General features: G+C 41.7%; 1 protein-coding gene across 17 annotated transcripts in view; it reads left to right on the forward strand.

Moving 5' to 3' along the window:
* Mitf (melanogenesis associated transcription factor) overlaps positions 1–22,892 on the forward strand; it is a 214,359-nt gene extending 191,467 nt beyond the window's left edge. For 9 of the 17 annotated variants that reach the window (XM_006505684.2, XM_030255212.1, XM_006505696.1 and 6 more), the window contains 5 exons: positions 5,419–5,536; positions 7,655–7,729; positions 11,927–12,002; positions 15,201–15,348; positions 19,306–22,892. In XM_006505684.2, coding sequence (XP_006505747.1) covers positions 5,419–5,536; positions 7,655–7,729; positions 11,927–12,002; positions 15,201–15,348; positions 19,306–19,707 — 819 coding nt within the window. In that variant the 3' untranslated portion in view covers positions 19,708–22,892. The remainder of the gene's footprint in view (positions 1–5,418; positions 5,537–7,654; positions 7,730–11,926; positions 12,003–15,200; positions 15,349–19,305) is intronic. The other 8 variants (XM_006505685.3, XM_030255210.1, XM_030255214.1 and 5 more) reach the window with 2 other exon arrangements.
* Positions 22,893–22,924: the final 32 nt, after the last annotated feature.

Raw genomic sequence — 22,924 nt, forward strand, 5'->3', positions numbered from 1 at the left:
TGAACACTTGCTGCGATTTCAGGTCAAGATCGAGACTCACAGGTGGCTTTTTATGGTGGTGCTGGGGACACCGATATTCACGCTTACGTGGGAGGGTTTTATCCACCCTACCACTTCTCCAACCCCGCACTGTGATTTTCTTTTTCTTTTGCTATTTTTTTTTGGAAGAACCACGTGATCTGGGGTTCTGATCAAGGTGCCTGTGCCCTGTGTGCCTTGGCTCCCTGGAACTCTTAGCTTTCACGCTCTTGTACTCTGTCCGTAGCCAGAATTCTGGGATAAATATAAATAAGATACTGCAGGAAACTTCCACTAGAGAACTTAAAAATAGACACAGAGACTTGGGCATATTTGAGGTATGAACTAGCAACGGCATGGTCATCTCAAAGAGATTCTGTCGAGGAAGTAGGTGGTCTTTTTTGTCAGGTTGATACATGCATACCTGGGCACACTCAAAAGTACTGCGAAATGATGGATTTCACGTTATCATTGATTTTAAAATAAATTTTGCAATGATGGGGAACTTTGAACTCACCAGACCCAAACCAATACTCTGACCACTAACTTTCTCTTGCATATTGTCCAAATTAATACAAAACATCAGATTCCCTACTTCTTGGACATCTCAAAAAAAAAGGATATACAGCAAGCAGTTCACAGCAGTTCTTGAAGGAAGCAGTGAGACATAGTGGTTAGGACTTGAAATTAGAACCCATCCTGGGTTCAGATCCAAGGTGTGCACTGATTCTGCAGGTTTGCATGCGATCTACAGTAAAGTCCTGTGTTTCCACATCAGAAAAGAGAAAGGGCTACTAATTATTTCTAACTCATTTATCTTCTTACCTAACGAAGAATAAATAGCATTTAGCTTTGAAAATAGAAGCTGCATTCAACCTTACTGTCTAAATTTTTCCTTGTACTTTGTTCGTTGCAAGATCAAATACTTTATTAATAGTGTGCGCTTATTCAGCTGATATTCATTAAGGCTCAACAATGTGCCAAACTCTGTGTTAGGAAAGCTTTGCTTTATAACCATGGTGCCCCTCACAGTGATTTGTACATTAGCACCATCAGTCCCAGCTTGCTTCCAGCTGAACTGTGCTTGGCCAATCCTTCTGAAGGCAATTGACATGACTCCACCGCTTGCTTCTATAGACTAGAATGCACACAGTGCTTCTCCATCTACACTGGCACTGAAGTCTAGTTCCTGCATTAGCTAATCAGCCCTGAGAAGCTTGCCCCAAGGTTGACAGCATCTATCTCCATCTATCCAGGGGGCTGGGGTCATAGCTCAGTGGTAGGGCATTTGACTAGGATGCATCCTGGGCAAGATAAAGGAGCTGTAAAGGGAAACTTTCTATCCTGGAGCTCACAGCCTGGAGGGACCACTGTACTACCCCGATAGTGGAACTCAGTAGCTGAGTGTGGCCATTTCCAGGGGATTCCCACAAAGCAATCTCCCATAGGAAATGGTGACCTCATTCCCAACCAGGAGGTAGTATCTAGGAGCTGCCGTTAGAAGTCACTGGCCATATTGCCATATTTGCCTCCCTTCCATATCACAGGCTAGATCAAGCAAACTGCCACCTCAAGGGTTTCTTGTCCTGACATAATTCTGCTGATAGACAGTGTTATGTAGAGGTTAGAAGCAGACTCTAGATGTTTTGTTTGTTTGTTTGTTTGTTTGTTTATTATTTCATGCTGGGTGTAGAACCCCAGACCTCATGCATGCTATGCAAGTGGTCCTACACTAAGCTATAACCCCTGCCCTTATGCATCTACTGTTGAGTGAGACATTTGACCTCTCTGCCTCAGTTTCCTTGTCTATAAAGTGTTATATCAACTGCAGTGGTCTTGATGCTAGAACTTGAGAATTTCATCCACAAGAAGTGGCTTGACCCTAATAGGCTCCTGTCAAAGCAGACCTCCACTGGGTCTTTATCATCTTGGAATTCAGTTGTCTACTTTAATATCCCCACCACCACCACCACCACCACCACAGTAAAGTTGAACTTGACTGTTAAGTTTAGTTTAGGCATTTTTTCGCCCCGCTTCTTTGATTCTTTGAAATGCTTTGTTTCAAGTTAACTACTTCTTCAAAAGTGGAAAGGACGTAGGAAGGAAGCTGTCCTAAGGGAATTGAGGTCTAGAGGTAACTGTTCCTAGGGCACAAGGGCCCTCTTGTACTCTCTCAAACAAAGAAGAAAAGTCCCCGTTTACTTGGGTTAACTGCGCAATTGATATTCAGACGAAGAAGGGCCCTTCCACAGAGAAAAACAATCACATTTTACAGTGATCACTTCCTTGGGAAAATATTCCTTTTGGTGGTGAGAGGCACCAGTGCGCTCAGTTAAGACTATGACTGGGGCACAGGCAGCAGCACCCTCACCTCACCTTTGCCTGAGCTGCCCAGACTGTGGCTTTCTGGAAGGGAAATCTTGTCCAGAGGTATAAATGCTCTGCATAGAAAGTCCAGCAAAGATGCAGATCGGCCAAGTAGACATGCATCTCTTCGTCTCTCAGTCCAGGGGGTTATTCTGACCCTGTTATAACTTAACTGTGTGTATAAGAGGATTTTTCTAACCCAGAAAGAGAACTACAAAATTTTGTTCTTTTCTTTTTTCCTTTCCCTTTTCTTTTGCTCTCCTCCATCCCCAATTTTATTTTCTCCTCCTCTGTCTTCTCCCTTCCCTCCCTTTTTTCTTTCTCTTCTCTCTTCCCTTCTCTCTCTTCAAAGTATAGTCTGTGATGACCTAGAGATTTGCTTTGATTTTGCTTTGGGATTTTTGAGATAGGATCTCATGTAGTCCCCTGCTGGCCTTGAACTCCTGATCCTCCTGCCTTAGCTTCTTAATGGCTGGATGACAGATATGTGCCACTATGCCCAGTTTTGAGTGAGTTGTACCTGCACGTGCGCGTCTCTCATTTGTCTCTTAAAACATGAACATCGTAACAGAAGTGCATGTTTATATCCAGTTCACATATGAGGACATAAGACACACACAGTTAATATTTCTAGAGCTACTGGATTAATCTTGTAGCTCACTGTTTCCAAGTTTTAATTTGCATTTTTGGTTTATTAATGCTCAGATTTGGACCTGGGAAATGTGTTTAGACTTCAGTTCCTAATAGCTTTGTAACTTTCATCTTTTTGGCCTTTTACAGTGCTCTATGCAAACATGCTAATGCCTCTCGTGGCCCCTTAAGTTGAACAAGAACAAAACCAAACACACAGAGAGCAAGGTTGACCCCTGAGGTGACCTGTTTCTCAATAGAACCTCTCAGAGCAATGACTGCTAATAATCAGGCACCAGTTATCAGAGCCTTTGCTGGAAGGCATTGAAATGTGGCCCAAGGACATTTTAAGTTAGCGCAGTGCATATTCACTGGCGTGTGGCAGGGTGTGGGTGTGAGTATTATGCTTATGAAGATTCTACAAGTGCTCATTTCTCCAAGACCTACCCACCTGCCCGCCCTGCCTGCCCTGCCTGCCTGTCACCACCGTCTTACTAATATACACATCTGAGAGCAGCTTCCACTATGTACAACACCTCCCAGCCCCATCTCTTCATCCAGGGCTTTAGCTCATGCATATACAGAGGCCAGAGACCAGCATCAGAAGTCTCCCACCTATTATTTTTGAGACCTTGCCAATTAGGCTACACTGGCTGGCTGCTGGTAAGCTTCAGGGATTCCCTGTCCAACAACCACTTCAGCCCTGAGGTATAAAAGATATGTACCCAGATTTTATGTGAGTTGGGAATCCAAACTCATATCATTATGCATGAACAGCAAGCAGTTTATCCACTGAACTGTTTTCCGTCTCTTGGATCTAAAACTTAAAATAACCAAAAAGTTCTACAGCCCTTATCTGTCTGTCTGTCTGTCTGTCTGTCTGTCTGTCTGTCTCTCATTTACCTTCTTATCTCCCTATCTACATAGTGTGTGCATGAATGTATGTGTGTGTATTTGTATCTGTGTGTCTATGTGTTTGTGTTTAGGTGCATGTGTGCAACAGCATACGTATGGAAGTCAAATGTCAATTTGGAAGTCAATACAGGGACCCCAGGAATTGAACTCAGGTTGTCAGCCTTGGCAAATGTCTTACCCACTCTGCCATTTTGTTAACCTCCAAATCAAAAACATTTTTAGTGTCAACCTGATGCTTTAAGTAGAGTTTGATAACCAATTGCATGAACTAGGTTACAGTCCAAATGCTGGTGAACTAAAAAAATTAAATACAAAGTTATCTTTTGGCCATATGTATGTATGTATAAGATGTAAATAAAACATAAATAAATTTCATGTTTACATCTAGGTATTATTCCCAAGATAAATATGTGTATAAACATCACAAAATTATAAAGAAGTAAAAAAAAAAAAAAAACCCTAAGTCCTTCTTGTCCCAAGGTTTTCAAGTAAAACTAGCTTATCCTGTATGTGGAGTACCACCTTGCTGTGTACCTCTGGGTCCCTCCATGGTTTAATTCCTCTTTGATGCTTTCTGAAATTACTTGTCTAATACATAATAGAGAGCTATGATCAGGTAAAGGAAAGGCTAATCTGCAACGTGGTGTGATGCAGGTATCAAGGAATCATTATTTGAAATTGTCTGGCAATGCTGAGGGTCCAGGATGGAAGGAGTGATGCATAGCTATTGATTGTCTAGGAAGATTTCCAAGGCATAAGAAGAGGAACTTGTGGCTGTCCTCTCTAGCTAGCTTTGAGAAAATCCATGTCCGACTGGGACATCATTGTCAAGAAAAAATGAAAATGAGGTTGCTGCTTTAAAACAGCCCAGGAGAACCGGAGGAGACAGCACCACTCTGAGTAGTTAAGGCTAAGTTGAGCATTTCTTTAATCCTGCTTTAAGTGCTGTAAATATTTTTATTAAAGTCTTTGAGCTCCCTCTTGTGGCTCTTTGGATAATTTCAATCTCAAGGAAGCCAGCTTTTCTTTTGCCATAAGGACACCGCTTTACAAAAGGGAAGTATTTGCTCATTGCTTTTCTTTATGAATGAAAGCAAGGGAAAAAAAGTAGGGAGAGGTGAAAGATGGAGGAAGAGAAACGTCCTCTGATGGAAGCCACGCATGGACTCCTATTTCACAGGAATACCTGGCGCCCAGGGGACATTTGCCACTTTTGGCAGCAGGTGACACCTTGCCAACATGTTTGGAATGTGCCCACCAGACAGAAGTCAGTGCGGGCACCCTTCTTACTCCCTATATAAACAGATCATATAATTCTGTGTGAGTCCTCAGACTTTCCTGTTTTAAAAACACAGTTCTTTATAGCAAAGAGTGTTGTTTCCATAAAGCCTGAAATAGAGTATGAGTTTTATTGAAAAAAAACAAAAACAAAAACAAAAAAACCTCTGCAGTCAGTCAACACCCATTGCTGTTCTTGTCTGTGTCTAGTTACCCGTCTCTGGAAACTTGATCGACCTCTACAGCAACCAGGGCCTGCCACCGCCAGGCCTTACCATCAGCAACTCCTGTCCAGCCAACCTTCCCAACATAAAAAGGGAGCTCACAGGTACGTACCTAGCACAAATGCTTCTTACTATGATACTCTGTTCTCTTCCCCACTGGGGAGCGTTACCAACGGAACAGCAACGTTTCCTGTGCAGCTAGTGGGTGTTCTTCCAGTGTGTTCGCTTCCTGAGCCTCTGTGCAGTAATTTAATATACAGTATTAAGACGTTAAGTTGCCAGTTTCCAGGGTTGCTGGGAGCCCTTTGGGTTGAGGGTTATAGGCAGTACACGCCCCTGTAAAGTGCCTCTCCCCTACCCGCTGTGTATCTTGCTTGCTGAGCCCCTGGAGTCTTGACTTAGGGGATCCTGCTTTGAATTTTCCATCTGAGTCCACACTTGGGATCGAGTAAGAATGTATTTCTTACATCTTTCGATGCCTTCTCCTCTTTCTCCTGTATTGTGTGCATGAGATTTATTATAGAAGGAGAAATAAATCATAAAATGGAGCCATCAGAATGTTTGCTCTTGAGGCAAGTGTGAAATTACCTATTTTGCCACTTTGTTTGATGCTTTAGGGAAGGCATTTGACCAATAAAACATGACAGAAACTGTATTAGAACCGGCATTCTACCATGGTGAATTTTATGGTCCTTGCCCCAAATCCCTTTTTATTATTTAGTTCTTGCCTCTTGCAAAACTTGGGGGTGGGGTTGAGTAGATGGGGTACGGATTGTTGCAAAGACTGTTCTGTCCAAAAGCATTACAACAAAAACTATTTCAGAACATTTTAACATAGGAAAAACAGGGTTTTTTTCCAGAAAAGTGTTAATTGGGGCTCAAAAGGTAATTTACTAATAAGCAAAAACTTAAAAACCATTAAGAAGCAGTGGACAGTAAGACCTTCTTACCCTTCTATATGAGAAAGCAAGCGAGAAAGTGGCTTGGATTGACCATCTGAATTTGGGAGATTCTAATTTTAATTCTGTCTGCACACACACACACACACACACACACACACACACACGTGCATATGCAGTTAGGAGTTTCATGATTACAGGTTACATCCTGGGAAATAGTTCACCTGATGATTTTGCTGTGGTATGAGCTTCACAGTGTGGCTTTACGTAGACCAAGAAGGCTGTAATATCATTAAACGGTGTCATCTTAATTACACTTATTAATTTATATTCAGTGTACAGCCTCTCTTTGACTATTTCAATGTAGTGTGAGATGGGTATATACATTTATGATATATAAATATACCATATATATCTTGCTTTTAGAAAGGAAACTAGCATGGTATGATAAGTCTCAAAATCAATAAACAGCACAATTTGTTTAATACTTTTATTTGTTTCTCACATGATAAAAAAAATCTCTTGACACTAAAATATAATGCAACTTCTCAAATGGAATTGCCACCAAATATATCTAGACCCTTCCTAGACAAGTTGTAAATACACAGTGACTCCTAAGAATTGTGACATGAACACGTTCTAGAAGATGCTGACAGAACCTGACTCCACATTCTGGAAAAACAAAACAAAACAAACCAACACTACCAACAACAACAAAAACAACAAAAAAAAATCATTCTCCTGAGTTAGGCAAAGGCCATGTAAACAGATCCAGAAATATTCCCTGCCAGTTTCCATGTCACTGCATTACAAAGGCATACAATACTGGAAAGTTATTTGTCCTGAAAATAAAGTTTGACTCTTAATAATAGAATATGCCATCAAGGGCTGGAGAGTGTTTAAGAACACCCACACAGTGGCTCTCAACTATCTGTGGCTCAAGTCTCTGGGATCTGATGCCCTCTTCTGGCCACCTTGGGCATTGCACACACATGGTGCACGGACACACAGCACATAAAATAAGTGAATCTTAAAAATGATATGATATCAAATAGTTTCTATTCATTTTATTCTTTTTAGTACTAGCATGTAGACTTGCTGTACTGTGGCTTGTCATCTGGTTTGTAGAAACTGAGCTTTTCAGAGATTTGGCATATGTAGCATTAAAAGAGGCAGAAGTCTATAGAAGGTGTAATTTGAAAAGTCACATTTTCATTAGACTCCAGTGAGTTAAGTTTCAAATGTTCAGAAGAGATGCTTTGTAATTTACATTGTTATGTCCCTCAAAGTTCCAGTTTCTAATGACTTCATTCACGTGCACAGCGTGTATTTTCCCCACAGAGTCTGAAGCAAGAGCATTGGCTAAAGAGAGGCAGAAAAAGGACAATCACAACTTGAGTAAGTTTGCTTAATTTATATCCATGGCATTAGACATTAAAGTCAGTGTTCTTCATGTATCAAAAAGGTGATTCCAGCAATTTCACAGGAAAGTTACTATTTCTCGTTGTTAAAGGTACAGTGAGAGTATTCCAGAGAGATTCTATTTCAGATCAAACTATATCCATATCTCTGTCTATATATATTTTTTTCCAGAATATACATTTACATATATATGTTTTCTCTGTATACATATATATACACATATATGTACTTATATGTGCAGAGAGAGATAGAGAGGAGAGAGTATCTATGTGTGTATGTACATATATATATATGTATATATATATATATATATATTTATCTGTGTGTGTATGTGTGTATGTGTACATATATATATGTGTGTGTGTGTGTGTGTGTATGTGTGTGTAGAGAGAGAGAGCTACAGAGAGAGGAGAGACAGAGAGACAAAGTTTTATATTTTTGAAGAACTGTTTTTGTTTGTGGTAGTAGGTGTGGTGTGGTAGTGGTGGTGGAGAGAGAGAGAGAGAGAGAGAGAGAGAGAGAGAGAGAGAGAAGGGAGTCTTGATCTTGATCCCCAACTACCCAATTATAAGTACTGCACATTGGAACTTATTAGCAGAAGGGTATTTGGAGATCATCTTTTCCAATGAGATTTCAAGGTTAAAAAAAGACAAAAGAAAAGGAGAGAAGCACAGAGAAGGTTGTGGTGGGTGAAGTAGCCAAATGATGTCTATCTGTTACTCTGAGGCATTATGTAACACTAGAATGTCTTTTCGTGTGGGGCTTACTCTTCACAGAACCTTGAAGCTTTTACCTGGGAAAACTGTATGCTTAAGGTACACATTGACGAGAGACTACACTGTGGAAATAAAGGTTGGGTGCAGAGGTAGGGAGTCCCATAAGGGGGCTCCTTTTATGCTGTTTCTTACATTGAAGTTTAAGAGTGAGAGTCCTGTATAGAAACCTTGCTCTCAATGTATGAGAGAGAAGAGCCCCTCTCTGTTCTATTAGCCAGGAGAAAGCATCGCTAGTTTTCAGGTAGGTGCTGTTTTCCTGACCTTTCCAAAGAAGCTAGGTGCACATCCTCCTGCTCAGGTCCCCACAGAGCCTTCGCTCAGCATTGTCAGTAATCGCAGATGGGCTCGGCTCTCAGCTGGAGAGCTGTGAATACAGTCTTCAAGTCTTGGCTAATTCCTGGGAAGTAATTCTCAGGGTCCTGTTGACCTTGACTCAGCCCTGCCTTTCTAGGATTTAGCTTGTAACAATACTTACTTGCTGAAATGTGCAATACTTAATACTTAATACGTTCAGTTATTCTTTCCACCACTACAAGTTATTGAGCTCCATTTTGATACAAGGAACTTTCTGTAGAAGCAAACTGGACAAACGGGTTTTCTACTGGTGGGCATGTTCAGATGTCAGGTGCCTCATACTAATTACCGAGAGGAACAAGGAGGATAACAATAGATATCACACCCCATTATGAAAGGAAGCATACTAGAGGGATGATTCGTGGGTCCACTGGCCAAGATCTAGAAACCAGCTTGTCTGTGACAGTTGCCCCAGGCATGTAGAAGTTGGTAATGTTAATGTTCCTTTGACCTTTAGCTTCATACACTTTAGGGTGTTGTTTTATACTTTATAAGTTTTATAAAGTCATATCACTTTTATAATAACTGTTTGAAGAGGCAAATCCTACCCAAAAGGTAGCTGGGTCATCTCTAAATGTTGACAGCAAGAGAACCCAGAGGCATGCAGGGAAGTGAGAGAAGGCAGGTGTGGGATATTTTAGCAAAGGGATTCTTGTTACACTTAACATGCCAGCTCACATCATTGCCTGGGATGCAAAGGTGACAGATAGTAGGTGAACAATACGTATGAGATTCAGAGTTCTGTGAGAAGAAGAGGTGGAGCCCAGTGAACATAGTATCATGATAGGCATGGGGCTCATGGGTGAACTTGAGTTGCTACTTACAGGAGGAGAGGGCTCCTTAGGGGTCTGGAAGAAGAGTGTTCTAGGCAGAGGGGATAGCAGAGGAAGATGGCCAATGCATATCTGCCTTGGATGTATGTGGGACTAACAGCATCAGTGAATCCATCAGCAGAAGAGCACAGGTCCATTGCCAGAGAAGATGCTGTCACACTGGAAGGGGAGTACAGGGAGATATGGGCAGGGCAGGGCGGGGCCACCAGATCTTTGTAGGACTCCTCAAGGACTTAACTTTCCCTTGGATAAAATGGGAAGTGATGGGGGCAAGGTTCAGGTTGACGTCCCTCCCCCTGGTCAAATGGTAGAGGGTGCAGTGGGCTCGTGGGACTCACAGGTGCCGGTGAAGACTGTTATGCTAACCCAGGCAAGGGGTGGCGTTCCACAGCGGGAAGCAGGAGAACTGCTAGAACACAGAGTCAGGAAATATTTTAACAACAGAAGGTATTAGATGATAGATGACGGAGGTGGAAGAAAGAATGGTGTGGCGCCAATTTCAGGGTTCCAGCCTAGACATTTGAAAGGATGTCGATACTAATGAGGTAAGTTACCATTTAGCCTGAGGTACAGCAAAGCTAAGCTGAAAATTGTGACATCTCGTGTCTAAAATTCCCTTCATCAGCACCACTGACTGTTAATGTAGTGTTTCTATGTATGTTTCTTATATTTCTAGAACTCTAATAATAGGAATTAGCATTATGTATGGATATATATTTGTGTGCATATATAATATAAATAAATATATTATATTTAATCATTGGAATAATTACTCAGCTAAGGCAAATAGTAATTTGTATTGGGAAAATTATGTATAGCATTAGTTATCTACATATGCAAAATATTAGGGGGCAAATATAAATAAAATGTTAGGGCACTGAAAGTAAATCCATTTTATTAGACCTTAACTTACTTGGAATTTATTTGTTAGATTAGGTAAATTGAGAACATTTACTATCTTACTAGGTCACCATCCCCTGAGAGTGATAGTTCTGGTGGGTATAGAGTACAGGGTGAGGACCTGAGAGTGATAGTTTTGGTGGGTATAGAGTACAGGGTGAGGACCTGAGAGTGATAGTTTTGGTGGGTATAGAGTACAGGATGAGGACCTGAAAGTGATAGTTTTGGTGGGTATAGAGTACAGGATGAGGACCTGAGAGTGATAGTTCTGGTGGGTATAGAGTACAGGGTGAGGCTGCTTGCAGGATGTGTGGTATAGATGTGTGCTGTCCAGTGTGGTAGCTACTTGCCATTTGATGCCTAGAGCATCTGAATTGTAGTTAGTCCAGATTGGGCTGTGCTGGTCTGGGAGCTGGCCCGTGAAACACTTGACTGGCATGTGCAAAGCCCTGGAATTGTTCCCTAGCATTGCACACAAAAATATGCTCAAGTGTAAAATATTTTGATTTTGAAAGCTTAGTGCGAAGAAAAGAATGTGCACCTTCTAATTTAATTTTTTTATATTCATTACCTGTTAAAATGATAATGGCCTATAGAAAATGGATTTAATGGAATATTAAAGTTAACTTAATGTCTTTTCCTTTACTAGTTTAGCCTGGCCACTAAGGAATCTAAAATTACACATGTAATGTGTATTATTTATTTTTGTCAGTCCTGGGCTAGAAGAGGAGTTTTTATATATCTCATGAGCAAAACCAAATGTTTTATTATTTTAAGTGGTTAAAAAGAAATCCAAACAAGAGTGATGTCTTATGATCAGAAAAATTATGTAAAATTCAAATTTCAGCATCCAAAGTAAGTCTGTTGCTATGCATGAGCAGGTGTGTGCTGCCCAGGTTATGCTAAATTGTTGTTGCTGTATTTTTTAATTGTGTCATTACAGATCTGTGCACATTTTATGAGCACAAATTTGTTTTCTCTTTAGTTAAACAAGTACAATACAGATGTGCCCAATTTTGATGTGCAACTGAGCACCCTGCCCTGGTTTCAGGGCCGTTGTAGAATGAAGTGGGAAATTGCCTGCCTAAGAGCTTCATAAATGAGGAGACTCCAAAGGCAGCTCATCCCTTCTTAAAAGTTCATTCCCCTCCAGTAGCAAAAGGAAGATGCGCTAAGATAAGGGTGAAGTGGGCTCAAGTTTCCATTGTCCTGGCTGGTGACGTCAGTACGCACATGCCTTTAATGAGATATGCTGAACACCGGGTGTGCCTCAGTCACTAATGGCCCTTTCCCATGCTCTTTTCTTGAAGTTGAACGAAGAAGAAGATTTAACATAAACGACCGCATTAAGGAGCTAGGTACTCTGATCCCCAAGTCAAATGATCCGTGAGTACAATCGCATGTTCATCTGCATCATCTACTTCCGCACCTTTCCATTTTCTCATATGAGAAATTAAAGGACTCTCTCTCCCCTCACCCCCCCACCCCCGCTTCCTTTTCTCAGCATTTCCTCTGCTTAATTTCACGAAACTAAAATTTCAAGAGAAATGTACTGAATTGTACGAGCTGAGATAGTTAGCTTTGAATGTGGGCAGTAGAGTTTATGGGCATCTGAGAACTCAGCAGAAAATTTTGAGCTTGGGGCTTGAGGCAGGCTTTCACGGTCACACATACATGATCCCAATAGTTGTTAAGGCAAGATGGGTGGCATGTAGGAACCCCAACTACATAGCATCTCTAAATGGGCATTGATGAGCAGACACTGAAAACATCAAGTTCAATGATACTGGGAAGGCAGAAGGTCAGTAGTTTTTATGAAAACGTGCATAGTCTTTGTATGTTTTACCAATCTAGGAGGAGAGAAAGCAATGGTTAATCCCCTTACAAATTACAGCTGATCTCTGTTTCAGTTTTTGGTCCTCTCTGCCTCCTCTCTTGGAGATAATAGCTAACAGATAATTTTCGAGTCTTTCCTACCACGTTATCTGCCACGTCAGCAAACTGGTCAACAAATATACAATTTTTATCCATTAGAAACTGGCCCATTTGAGATGAAGAGCTGGGGGGATGTATATATTTTAATGGCCCCCACAGGCATTCTATGAAATTAGCCTTTGAATATGACCTTTTAGCTATCTAATAAAAAGTAAAGATGCAATCAGGCATTATTCATTCAAGGCTTATTAAATTCACGACTCACATTATTGTCGGGGAATTTGTAGCAAAATAAAATAAAACCATTACCTATCGTGAGGTGGTTTTGATAAATGTGCAGCCATTTCTGTCTTCTAACACTTTGGCTTCCCAGGCTTCAAGGAGAAGCGTGTTCAAGCTGGAGACATCCAGCGTCTCCATTGTGCCGCACAAATTCATCCTCCTAAGGGCTGTGACCTTCATTTCCTACAGTCAGTCTTGCATGAGAGCTGAAATTGAATTCCCAATCCCTCTTCTTTATCAGCCTTTCCCCCCTTTTTTTAGCATATTCTTTTAAAACTGTAGTGTGTAAATCTCTTCAGTAACAGATTATGAAATTAAGGCGCGCTCTAGTGTAAGCTTGGATTTACATGTCTCCTCCATTGTAATGGAAGGCTTATGTGTTTACAGAGGGGGCTGGTAGGGAGATCGCTTGGCAGGCATTGTCTTAAGATAAAACTGCACTGTGGGTTTTCCAAGCCGGGTATTTGGACTGTGCCTTGGAACTGAAATAGAGACACACTTTACCTGATTAGTGTCCCAGCTCCTTCCCTAGAACGAGTGTACTTCAGCATTTACTGACTTGCCCATGCAGAAAGATTCCTCTAAATTACCCAAAACACAACATTTGAATCTAATTTAGCCAAGGAACATAATTAATTGAGTCTCAAGTAGACATATCCCCAGATGCCTGAGAGAAGTATGTCTTGAAAAACTGAGTGGCCAACAGCTCGGCTTGAGAAGCCTGGCTCTGGCTTCTCCCTTTGGTGGCCTGTACAAGGCATGGTCCCTTACAGTGGTGTTTCTGGCTGGCTGCTACAGCTTTTGTTGCTTTCAATTTTTAGTCTTGAGAATTGGTCCCAGTGCTCACTCTGAGTATCTTGGGACACCTCCCTGGGCTGCCGTTTTTGGTGCTCAGATATGGGGGATCCACCTCAGGGTCTTCTCTGGGGAGGCTGTAGCTGTTCTTCTCCTTGGAGAATTCCTGTTTTGTTCCTCAGCCAGCCCCTATGAGGATCAGTGACCAGGTGGCTCATTTAAATGGCCTGCTCCTCACCTATTCCATATGACACTTCTGATCAGCTCTTAGTCGCTGTAGGTGATGGGGTTGACGGTTCTATTTACCTCGGAGAGATTTTTATTTTATCACTATAGTCATCATCAGTACAAATTGTCTACTAAAGGGACTGGAAAGATTACTTCCACAAATGTAGTTCACTCTCCATGGTTTGTTCTGGGCTACTCAAAGATTTTTACTGTAACTTTGTCCTTGTTTGCTTTCCACTGCTGTGATAAAAATATTGACAAAAAAGCATCTTGGGAAAGAGGAGTTTTACTTGGCTTTCGTATTCCAATCATACTCCATCACTGAAGGAACTCAAGGCAGGGACCTGGAAGCAGGAACCGAAGCAGAGGAGTACAGAAATGCTGACTTTCTCTACAAAGCTTGTTCAGCGTCCTAATATTTCCAGGACCATCTTCCCAGAGGTGTCATAGCCCATATAGTCTGGGCCAACCTACCACCATCATTAATTAAGAAAACGTTCCCACAGATGTGTCTACAGGCCGATCAGAGGGATGCATTTTCTGAATTGCTGTATCCTCTTCCCAGATGACCCTGGCTTATGTTAGATCAGCTTTTGTCCACAGTTAGCACACTGGTGCCACAATGAAGAAGCTGAAAGTCACACTGTTGGCAACCATTGATATTGGAAATCCAGGGCAGTATCTGGCCAGGTTTCTAACCATGGCAGTTGCCGTGATTGTGTTAAACACTTAAACACAGTACTTGGTCCAGTATTGAATGATATTCTCAAGTTCATATAAAGCATCTCCTTTGATTTAATTACTCATTTACAAGGCTGCTCAAAAGCACATAGTAACATCATTTCACAGATGAGAAAATGGATACAGAGTGAGCTTAGATAATGCCCATAATAATTCATGATGAAAATTGAAGAGGGTGTTTTCACACCTTAGACAAGTGGTGTGTTCTCACAGGCCTTTGGTTCTTCTTATCCTATCCCAGTGACTAAGTCTTTATAGTTCCAGGTATATACAACTGTTTAAGACAGTTTATACATAAGGTATGGTCATCCACACACATAAATTAAATAATTGATTTCACCTAGTGAAAGGTCTGTGGTCTAGATGAAATTGTACTGTACTGGTTTCAACATCTGCACAATGTCTCCACCTTATGTAAGGTGTTTGTCAGGAGAAAGTGAAATGTTATATACCAAATAAGGGACCAGTGGCCAATGTGGGGTGAGCACTAATTGGGATCTAGCCATCACTTATTTGTAATTGCCTTTCCAACTATACGTCAAATACTGAATTTTCTTTGAACTCCTAATTCCTGAAAGGGTCCATTGTCTTGTTTTATCACAGAGACATGCGGTGGAACAAGGGAACCATTCTCAAGGCCTCTGTGGACTACATCCGGAAGTTGCAACGGGAACAGCAACGAGCTAAGGACCTTGAAAACCGACAGAAGAAGCTGGAGCATGCGAACCGGCACCTGCTGCTCAGAGTACAGGTATCCACCCTCTGCCATGTGAACTGATTTCAGGACAATAGGAAGGGTGATGTAGTAAGCCCTAAGGGAGCTGGAGGCAGTCTTAATATAGGTAGTCCTTTCTGTTTGTTGGTCCCATAATTGTGAGTTTGCCTACTGGTAAAACATTATTGGTGATTCCAGACTATCAATGGCACGTTTGCAACCACTCTTGGATGACATGCACCCGTTAGTAGATCTGAGTTGCTTGCAGCTCTTTGCCCAGAGGCTAAGCCCAGGTGAAGGGCTTTTTGTGGCAGCCCTCTGAATTATAGACTGTTAAATGACTCGTTCCCTTATAGTGTTGTCACTTAGGTTGGGGACTTCTCATCTTACCCTGACCCCCAAGCATCATACGAGGCATGTAGATACTTCTTACAGCCAGGAAAGTCACAACGTGCTGACTGGGTCTGGGTATCAGAGAAGCCTCACCCAGGCAGAAGTTAGTACTCCTGGTTGGGTGTTCAGTGTGAATGAATCTACGGTGCACTCTGCTTGAGGGTGTATACCGCGGTCATCGAACACCCATCTTCCCGGTGCTCCTGAACACTTCACATTCCCCACAAGTTAACAACACATTGGCTGTGGCTGCACTGATCCTTAGCCACGGGGCCAGGAGGCAGAAAGTGGTCCTCCTCTAGGCCTGGGCTTTAGAATCCAGGAGGTTAAACAGGGGTTAGATGTAAATTAAGCATCTTTCTTCCCCTCCCCCCCACATACCTCCTTCTTCTCCTTTAATCTGTTCTTTGTCTTATGTTACTTACATCTCTTCTATAAAATGGCCTTAGGTATCTGGTACTTGGTGTATCCATTTGTAAGGTAGCTTATGTTATTTCCTTATTAAATTATTTAAATATAGCCAGTTTTTCTAAGGAAAAGCTAAGTCGTGTCTTATGTTGAGGTTCCCCATCTCACATATCCATTTTAAATATGAATGTTATGGAATTTGGGCCTTGGGAATTCCATGGCAGTGCCCGCTTGGCTTTCTTCTGTTGACTGCAAGGCTGGCTCTACCACTTTTGTATGTTATAGGGAAAAAAATCATTAATTAGGCAGTAGAGCTCTACAGTGCCACAAGGCCTCAGAGCTCTCTACGAGATTTAAAAGCTCATTTAGAAACTGAAGGAACTATTTTAATTTGTTGATAAACACTTCTAGTTAGACAACAGAGGGGTACAGTAAGATGTTTGTGTCTCCCCTAGTTAATGTATTTTCTTGCTTCTTTTGAAAAGACAAACTATACTGCTACTCTTCGTGTTGCTGTGGAGTTACCAGAACCTGTGATTTTCAGCCAAGGCCCGGGGCCTTTCCTTCATTTCAGTCTCAGTGGTGCATGCAGAAATCTTCATGGAAGAGAGAACAGGAGGCCTTATTATCAGGGGAATGGTTTTATTAAGTGGCCCAGGGCTTCAGCGTGATGCCTGGGGAGGCTTATTTCTGGAGCTGGTCTGAAGGAGCAGGCATACATCTGGCATCGCATGCTCTGGGTTTCTGACTCATACTGCTCCCAAAGTAAGGGCTCACAGATGCAGCCATTGGAGCACAGACCGGCTATGGTTTTCCTCACACTTGCCAGCCAGGTTGAGAGGCCATGTCATGTGCAAAGTGCTTTTTCTATCCAAAGGATATACTTCCTGTCTGTATTTTATTTTCATATGTTGTTTTATCACAAACATTGGCAGGCATTAACATACAGAAGGAGAACTGGGGTATCCATAGGGAATCCCTGATGTCCGCTTTAGGAATATGGGGATTCATCAGAAGTCAGGGTTGGGGGAGGGGATGACATGGTTCTAAGGCACCTTGAAATGAGGAGATCTGAGAAGTCACAGACTTACAGGGTATGTCAGTCAGCTAATACCACTGTGACAGAAGGCCACTGAGCGGCTGAGATTAGATAGCAGAGATTGGCTTTCTCACTGGCTTGGTGGCTGTCAGTCTAAGATCAGCCCTGTCATCAGGATTGGCTTCTTCTTAACCCTCATCCTGTCTTCAAAGACTCTGTATGCCGTTCTACTCCCAGCTGAGGTCCATGGACTTGGGAGCACAGTGCAGCCAGTAGTGAGAGAGTGCACCTGCTAAGCAAGTATTCATGGTATAGATGAGAACTTCCTTGCCGAATTAAAAGATAATAATCTCCCTTTGCCAGGGAGAGGTGAGTCACATTTCCTGGAACTCTGGTTGTACATTCAGAACCTGGAGAGCGTTTGCTTCCCCCCCCCCCTAAACTTTACTTCCTGTCACCATTGATGTCTTAGCCACTTCCTCATCCCATCCAGAAGCCCGAGGAAATGCCTACTGTTTTGGTCACACCCAAACAGAATATTGAATATTTATGCCCTAACAGCTTACTAATGGGTGTTCGACTTTTAGGACTCCAACCCGGTTTATAGAAACCTTGGCATTAGATTAGATAAGCCGCCCTTACCTCCAGTTCCATGCCAATGCTCAGGAGGCCCTTGTCACTACAGTCCCTCCAGAAACCCATTTTACAGTACTATGAGGCAACCAAAAAGTATGCATTGTACAAAGTCACTGTGAACGTGGAGACTGGAAAGTGTGTAGCACACTTGCCCTGAAACGGGGGACTGAAAACTGTGTAACACAGTCTCACTGAAAATGGGGATCAAAATGTGTGTAGCACACTCATTCTAAATCAGGGGACCGTCTGGCACTTGGTAGCTGTTGAGAAACCATCACCATTTCCCTTGAAATCTTAAAATATCTCCCAAACATATTACACATTGCTCAGCATTATATTTCTGTTAGCTCCCATTTTGTATTTTTTATTAGCATACGTGCCTTGTACAAAAATATGGGCTTCCCCGTGACATTTTCATGCTCACGTATCTACCATCCCCCACTACTGTCTTGTCCCACCCAGTTTCCTTCCGTTGGCCCTCTTTATCCTTCCCTGTAGAGTCCCCTCTACTGTCATGTCTTATGCATACATACAGGCTTTAAAGAGTCCACATATGAGAGAGAACAGTATTTGCCATGGTCGGGCTTATTCTATTTCACTCAGTGACCTCCAGTTGCATTTATTTCCCTGCAAACAATTTCAGGGTTTCTTTGACCCTGAATACAGCTCTTTTGTGTAGGCATCTCATAGTTTCCCTATCAGCTCATCTGTTGATAGGGAGCATCTAGGTTGACTGCACCCTGGCCATTGTGATCAGCGAAGGCACAGAGACGTGGACATGCAAGCATCTCTATGTTCGCTAAGCCCTTCAAGAAACTACCCAGGGGTAGAATGGGGGGAGCCATGGGGTAATTTTGTTTCTGGTCTTTTGAAGAAGCCCCACACTGGCTGTCAGTGGTGTCTGTACCAGTTCACATTTCCTCACCAGTGTGGTGAGGGTCCCTGTCTCCTCACAGCAAGCACCTTTGCCAGCATTTGCTGTAGGTGGTTTTTGTTTTGTTTTGTTTTTTGATGTTGGCCAGTCTGACTTGAGTGCTTATCCTTGTCTTAATCCTTAATATCTGTAAGACTGTTTCTATTTGTAATTCATAATAAAAATATATACCATCTAAAAGGATATTTCCTATACTCCTAATACCACCTGTCTTTGGGAAATGCAGAATTTATTTTTGAAAAGTAGCAAGCTTTGCTTTGACAGTTTATAGTTGTCCCCAGGTCTGATGTCTTAAAAATAGAAAATAGACTTCAGTCTTTAAAAGCAGTCTCAGGTTCACAGTACAGTAGAATATAAGCGCTAGAGAGCTCCACATGTCACTACATGTCATCCAACATGCAGTCCCCCGGATCATCAAAATGGACACCTCAGTGGCCCCTTTGTTAGAACTGGTTTCTCCTTGTCCTCCAAAACCTTAGGTAGAGACACTAATGGGGATATATATTCCATGCATTTGGGTAACCGCACCTAACACTGCTTGCACAGTTTCTTCCTTAACTGTCTGACTCTGACTTTATCGTAGGAGCTGGAGATGCAGGCTAGAGCGCATGGACTTTCCCTTATCCCATCCACCGGTCTCTGCTCGCCTGATCTGGTGAATCGGATCATCAAGCAAGAACCAGTTCTTGAGAACTGCAGCCAGGAACTTGTACAGCACCAGGCAGACCTGACATGTACGACAACTCTGGATCTCACGGACGGTACCATCACCTTTACCAACAACCTCGGCACCATGCCGGAGAGCAGCCCGGCCTACAGCATCCCCAGGAAGATGGGCTCCAACTTGGAAGACATCCTGATGGACGATGCCCTCTCACCTGTTGGAGTCACCGACCCACTGCTGTCATCAGTGTCGCCAGGAGCTTCAAAAACAAGCAGCCGGAGGAGCAGTATGAGCGCAGAAGAAACGGAGCATGCGTGTTAGCGAGCCTGCCTTGCTCTGCCTCTGCACGGACCGCTCCCTCTCTTCTTCAGGAGACTTTATAATTTACCTGAAGAGGTTTTCTTGATAATTTTCCTTTAATATGAAATTTTCGTGCTTTATCAGTAGCCCAGGATATATTTTATTTTTAGAATTTTGTGAGCCAGACTTGTATATTCTATTTTACAACTACAAAGGCCTCCTAAGTATTGTACCTTCAGCGTGCAGTATCTGTGAACTGATTTCTCCAAGTGTGAGCTTTCTGAGCAAGGGGATTTTTTTGCTTCAGAGAAGTAAGTGTCTGTCCGTTTTCATTCAGGGGAAAACTTGGTGTGAGCTTTGTCTGTCTGTGACCTCCTTTGAAATTAACATGTAAAGTTTAATTACACGAATGTAAAGCAACCAAAAGAAGAAAACAAAGAAGATGATGATTATGATAGAAGAAGGAGAAGAGGAGGAAGAGGAAGAGGAGGAGGAAGAGGAGGAAGAAAGATGGTGGGAAAGACATCCAAGACTTTCTCGCTTTCTAAATGCGGCAATTTCCTGGTACTGCCTTAAAGACACAGTGCCCTCCCTTCCTTCCAGCGTTTCTATGTCTTTGTACTGAAAACTGCGTAAAGAAGAATATATTACATACAGACAAATCTAGCAGTCATTTTCATGAGGATTGTCTGGCTAGAAAATGTAACTTATGCTAACCCAAACTGAAAGAAGTTATTAGACCAAGGCATGAAACATAGGATCTGACCTGCTGGCTTTTATTGGGCACAGTTATAGTTTTCCTCATAAGTGTGATTAAATTTTTCATAAGGTTTTTTTGAAATGGAAATGAATGTCCTCTCTGAGGACACCGGATGTTTGTTTCACTTTTTTTTCTTTTTTTTTTTTTCTTTTTCCATTTTTGCTTTTGATAAAGACAACTGAACTGGGCACATTTCTAATTGGCTTTACTATTTTTATTTTTAAATTATGTTTTAGCCATTTTAATTGTATAGATTCTTTATTATCATCATTTTTTTCAGTGTTTGTATTAATTTGTAAGAATATGCATCTTAAAACAGTGAGTTTTCAATACTTTTACAACTCATTGGTGTTCTCTGCATTCTTTGTACACCCAAGAAAGACTACTTTTATGCAAGGTCTTGTGTTCAAAGAGAGCTTTGCAAATATTTTGTATATTCCACTATCACTTGAAACTGTTTTTCAACACATTTAAGGTGTAGTATTAATAGGTTAACAACCAGGCTTTCTAGAAAAAAATACTTACATATGTATTTCTAGGGTATTAAAATAACTATATTCTTGAAGATTGATAGCCATAGCATTTACCATGCCCATGATGGTCAATTCAATTAGGATTTATTTCAACACACCGGCTAGATTCTTTTTAAAAAGAGAAACACTGTATTGGCAGATTACTTGATAACAACATTTTGACCAAGTGGCAACATTGTAAAGTTAGTGTCTGTGCATTGCTTACTTGCATAACCCTATGCAATATCTGTAGAGTTACATGTATCAAGTCTAGATGTTTTGTGCAGGTGATACATACTGGTACAAGCCAGGCTGCCTAATGGAATTTCTCAGTAGCAGCCTACGATTGAATCCTGTGTGGCATAAAGCATACCCTTTCAGAATGAAGTGCCTTAAAAATCTCAGCAGTCTCTTTTGGACCAGCACTGACTGAACTGTAACTAGGAGAAAGTTTCAAGATGGAATCTGGAGTGAAGAAGGAAGACGTAGCGTGGTGCCTCTGTAGACATTCTAAGAGCTTCCAATTTCCCTTCAGATATTTTTAATATGAAATATATTTTACTGACAGTGCCAAATTCTTTCATCAGGAAACCTTTCTCAGGAGGGTTTTTTTTTTTTAAAGTGTTTAAATGTCAAATGTGAATTGGTGATGGGTGATGGAGAGATCCAAGAGCAGTGATTGTCAGATGTATGAATGGATGGCCTTGGTGAGATTCGTCAAGTGCGCGGTTCCCATGCATGTTGGGTAATGCAAATCTTTGGAAACACTGATGATGCTATCCAGTCTTGTAGCTTTATTACTTAAGGGGGTAGGGAAAATAAGTTCCCATTCTTTCAACTCCCTTAAGTGTGTGACTCTTTTCCTAGAATAGAAATGCAAATGTGCATGAAAAGATAATTGTACCATAGTGTTCACCGATACAATCATAGCATTGTCTGTTTTTCTCTTCATATTTATGTGGGGGGGGGGTGCGGGGAGGGCTGGATGCAGAAGTTGAAGATTGCAATGCTATGATGCTAGGTTTTCTTAGCTGATTCTGACATTTTCTTTTTTTCCTTTTTTAATAATTGAACAAGGTTTCACAAAGTTGACTATGGCCAAGGCAGAGCAACTTTCTAGGAAGCTTTGTTGAAAGAAAGTATGGCATATTGCACCATTACCTTGGCTTGTAGCCTCTGAGCTTGCCACCATGGGCTTTCCAGGCACCTTCCTCCTAAGACACAGCTGCTGGGAGAGGCAGGCAAGCAATTTAGAGGTGACAACATAGGGAATGGTTTTATTTATTTCTTTTGTGCCAGCCAGAATGTGGATTCTTTCAGGGACTGGTTAAGCCAAGACGCAGTGTTTTTGCTCACTGTTTTTAAGGAGAGAATGAATGATCCTTGCCTCTCACTCCCCAACCCCTGGGTGCAGAATTGTATCTCAGGGTTGGACCTCCGTTTAGAGTGCTCAAAATACCAAAATTATCCACCTGCCTCTGGGTAAGGTAACGGAAATACCAAACCTTCTGACTTTGCCAAAAACTGTGCAAGCAATCTGGTCATACCCAGAGCATGATGCAGTTCAGTTTGGTTGTTTGTAAACAATAAAGCAATAAGAATAAACAAAATGCACAGGACATTAAAAGATATAAACAAAGCACAAAGGAATGTAACTTGTTAATATTTCTGAAAAAAAATGCACTGGGGAGAAGTTGATGTTGATAATAGTATAAAAATTACCCAACTTCTTGACAAAGACAACAAATGACTGTCTCTTGCAGACACTTGCTACTGTAATGTCAATAACAGCCCCCCGCTGTTGGGTACAGCAATACTTTCTGTATGGTCCGCAGCACTGTATATTATGATTGATATTAATGTATCCAATGAAATAATTGAACTGTTGTTCTTCATAGCCTCATTAAAGCATTTGGTTTTTCACATTGTGTTGACCAGTTGTGTCCAGTTCATGCCTGTTTTCACT

The sequence above is a fragment of the Mus musculus genome, chromosome 6, assembly GCF_000001635.26.
Source record: "Mus musculus strain C57BL/6J chromosome 6, GRCm38.p6 C57BL/6J".
NCBI lineage: Eukaryota > Metazoa > Chordata > Mammalia > Rodentia > Muridae > Mus > Mus musculus.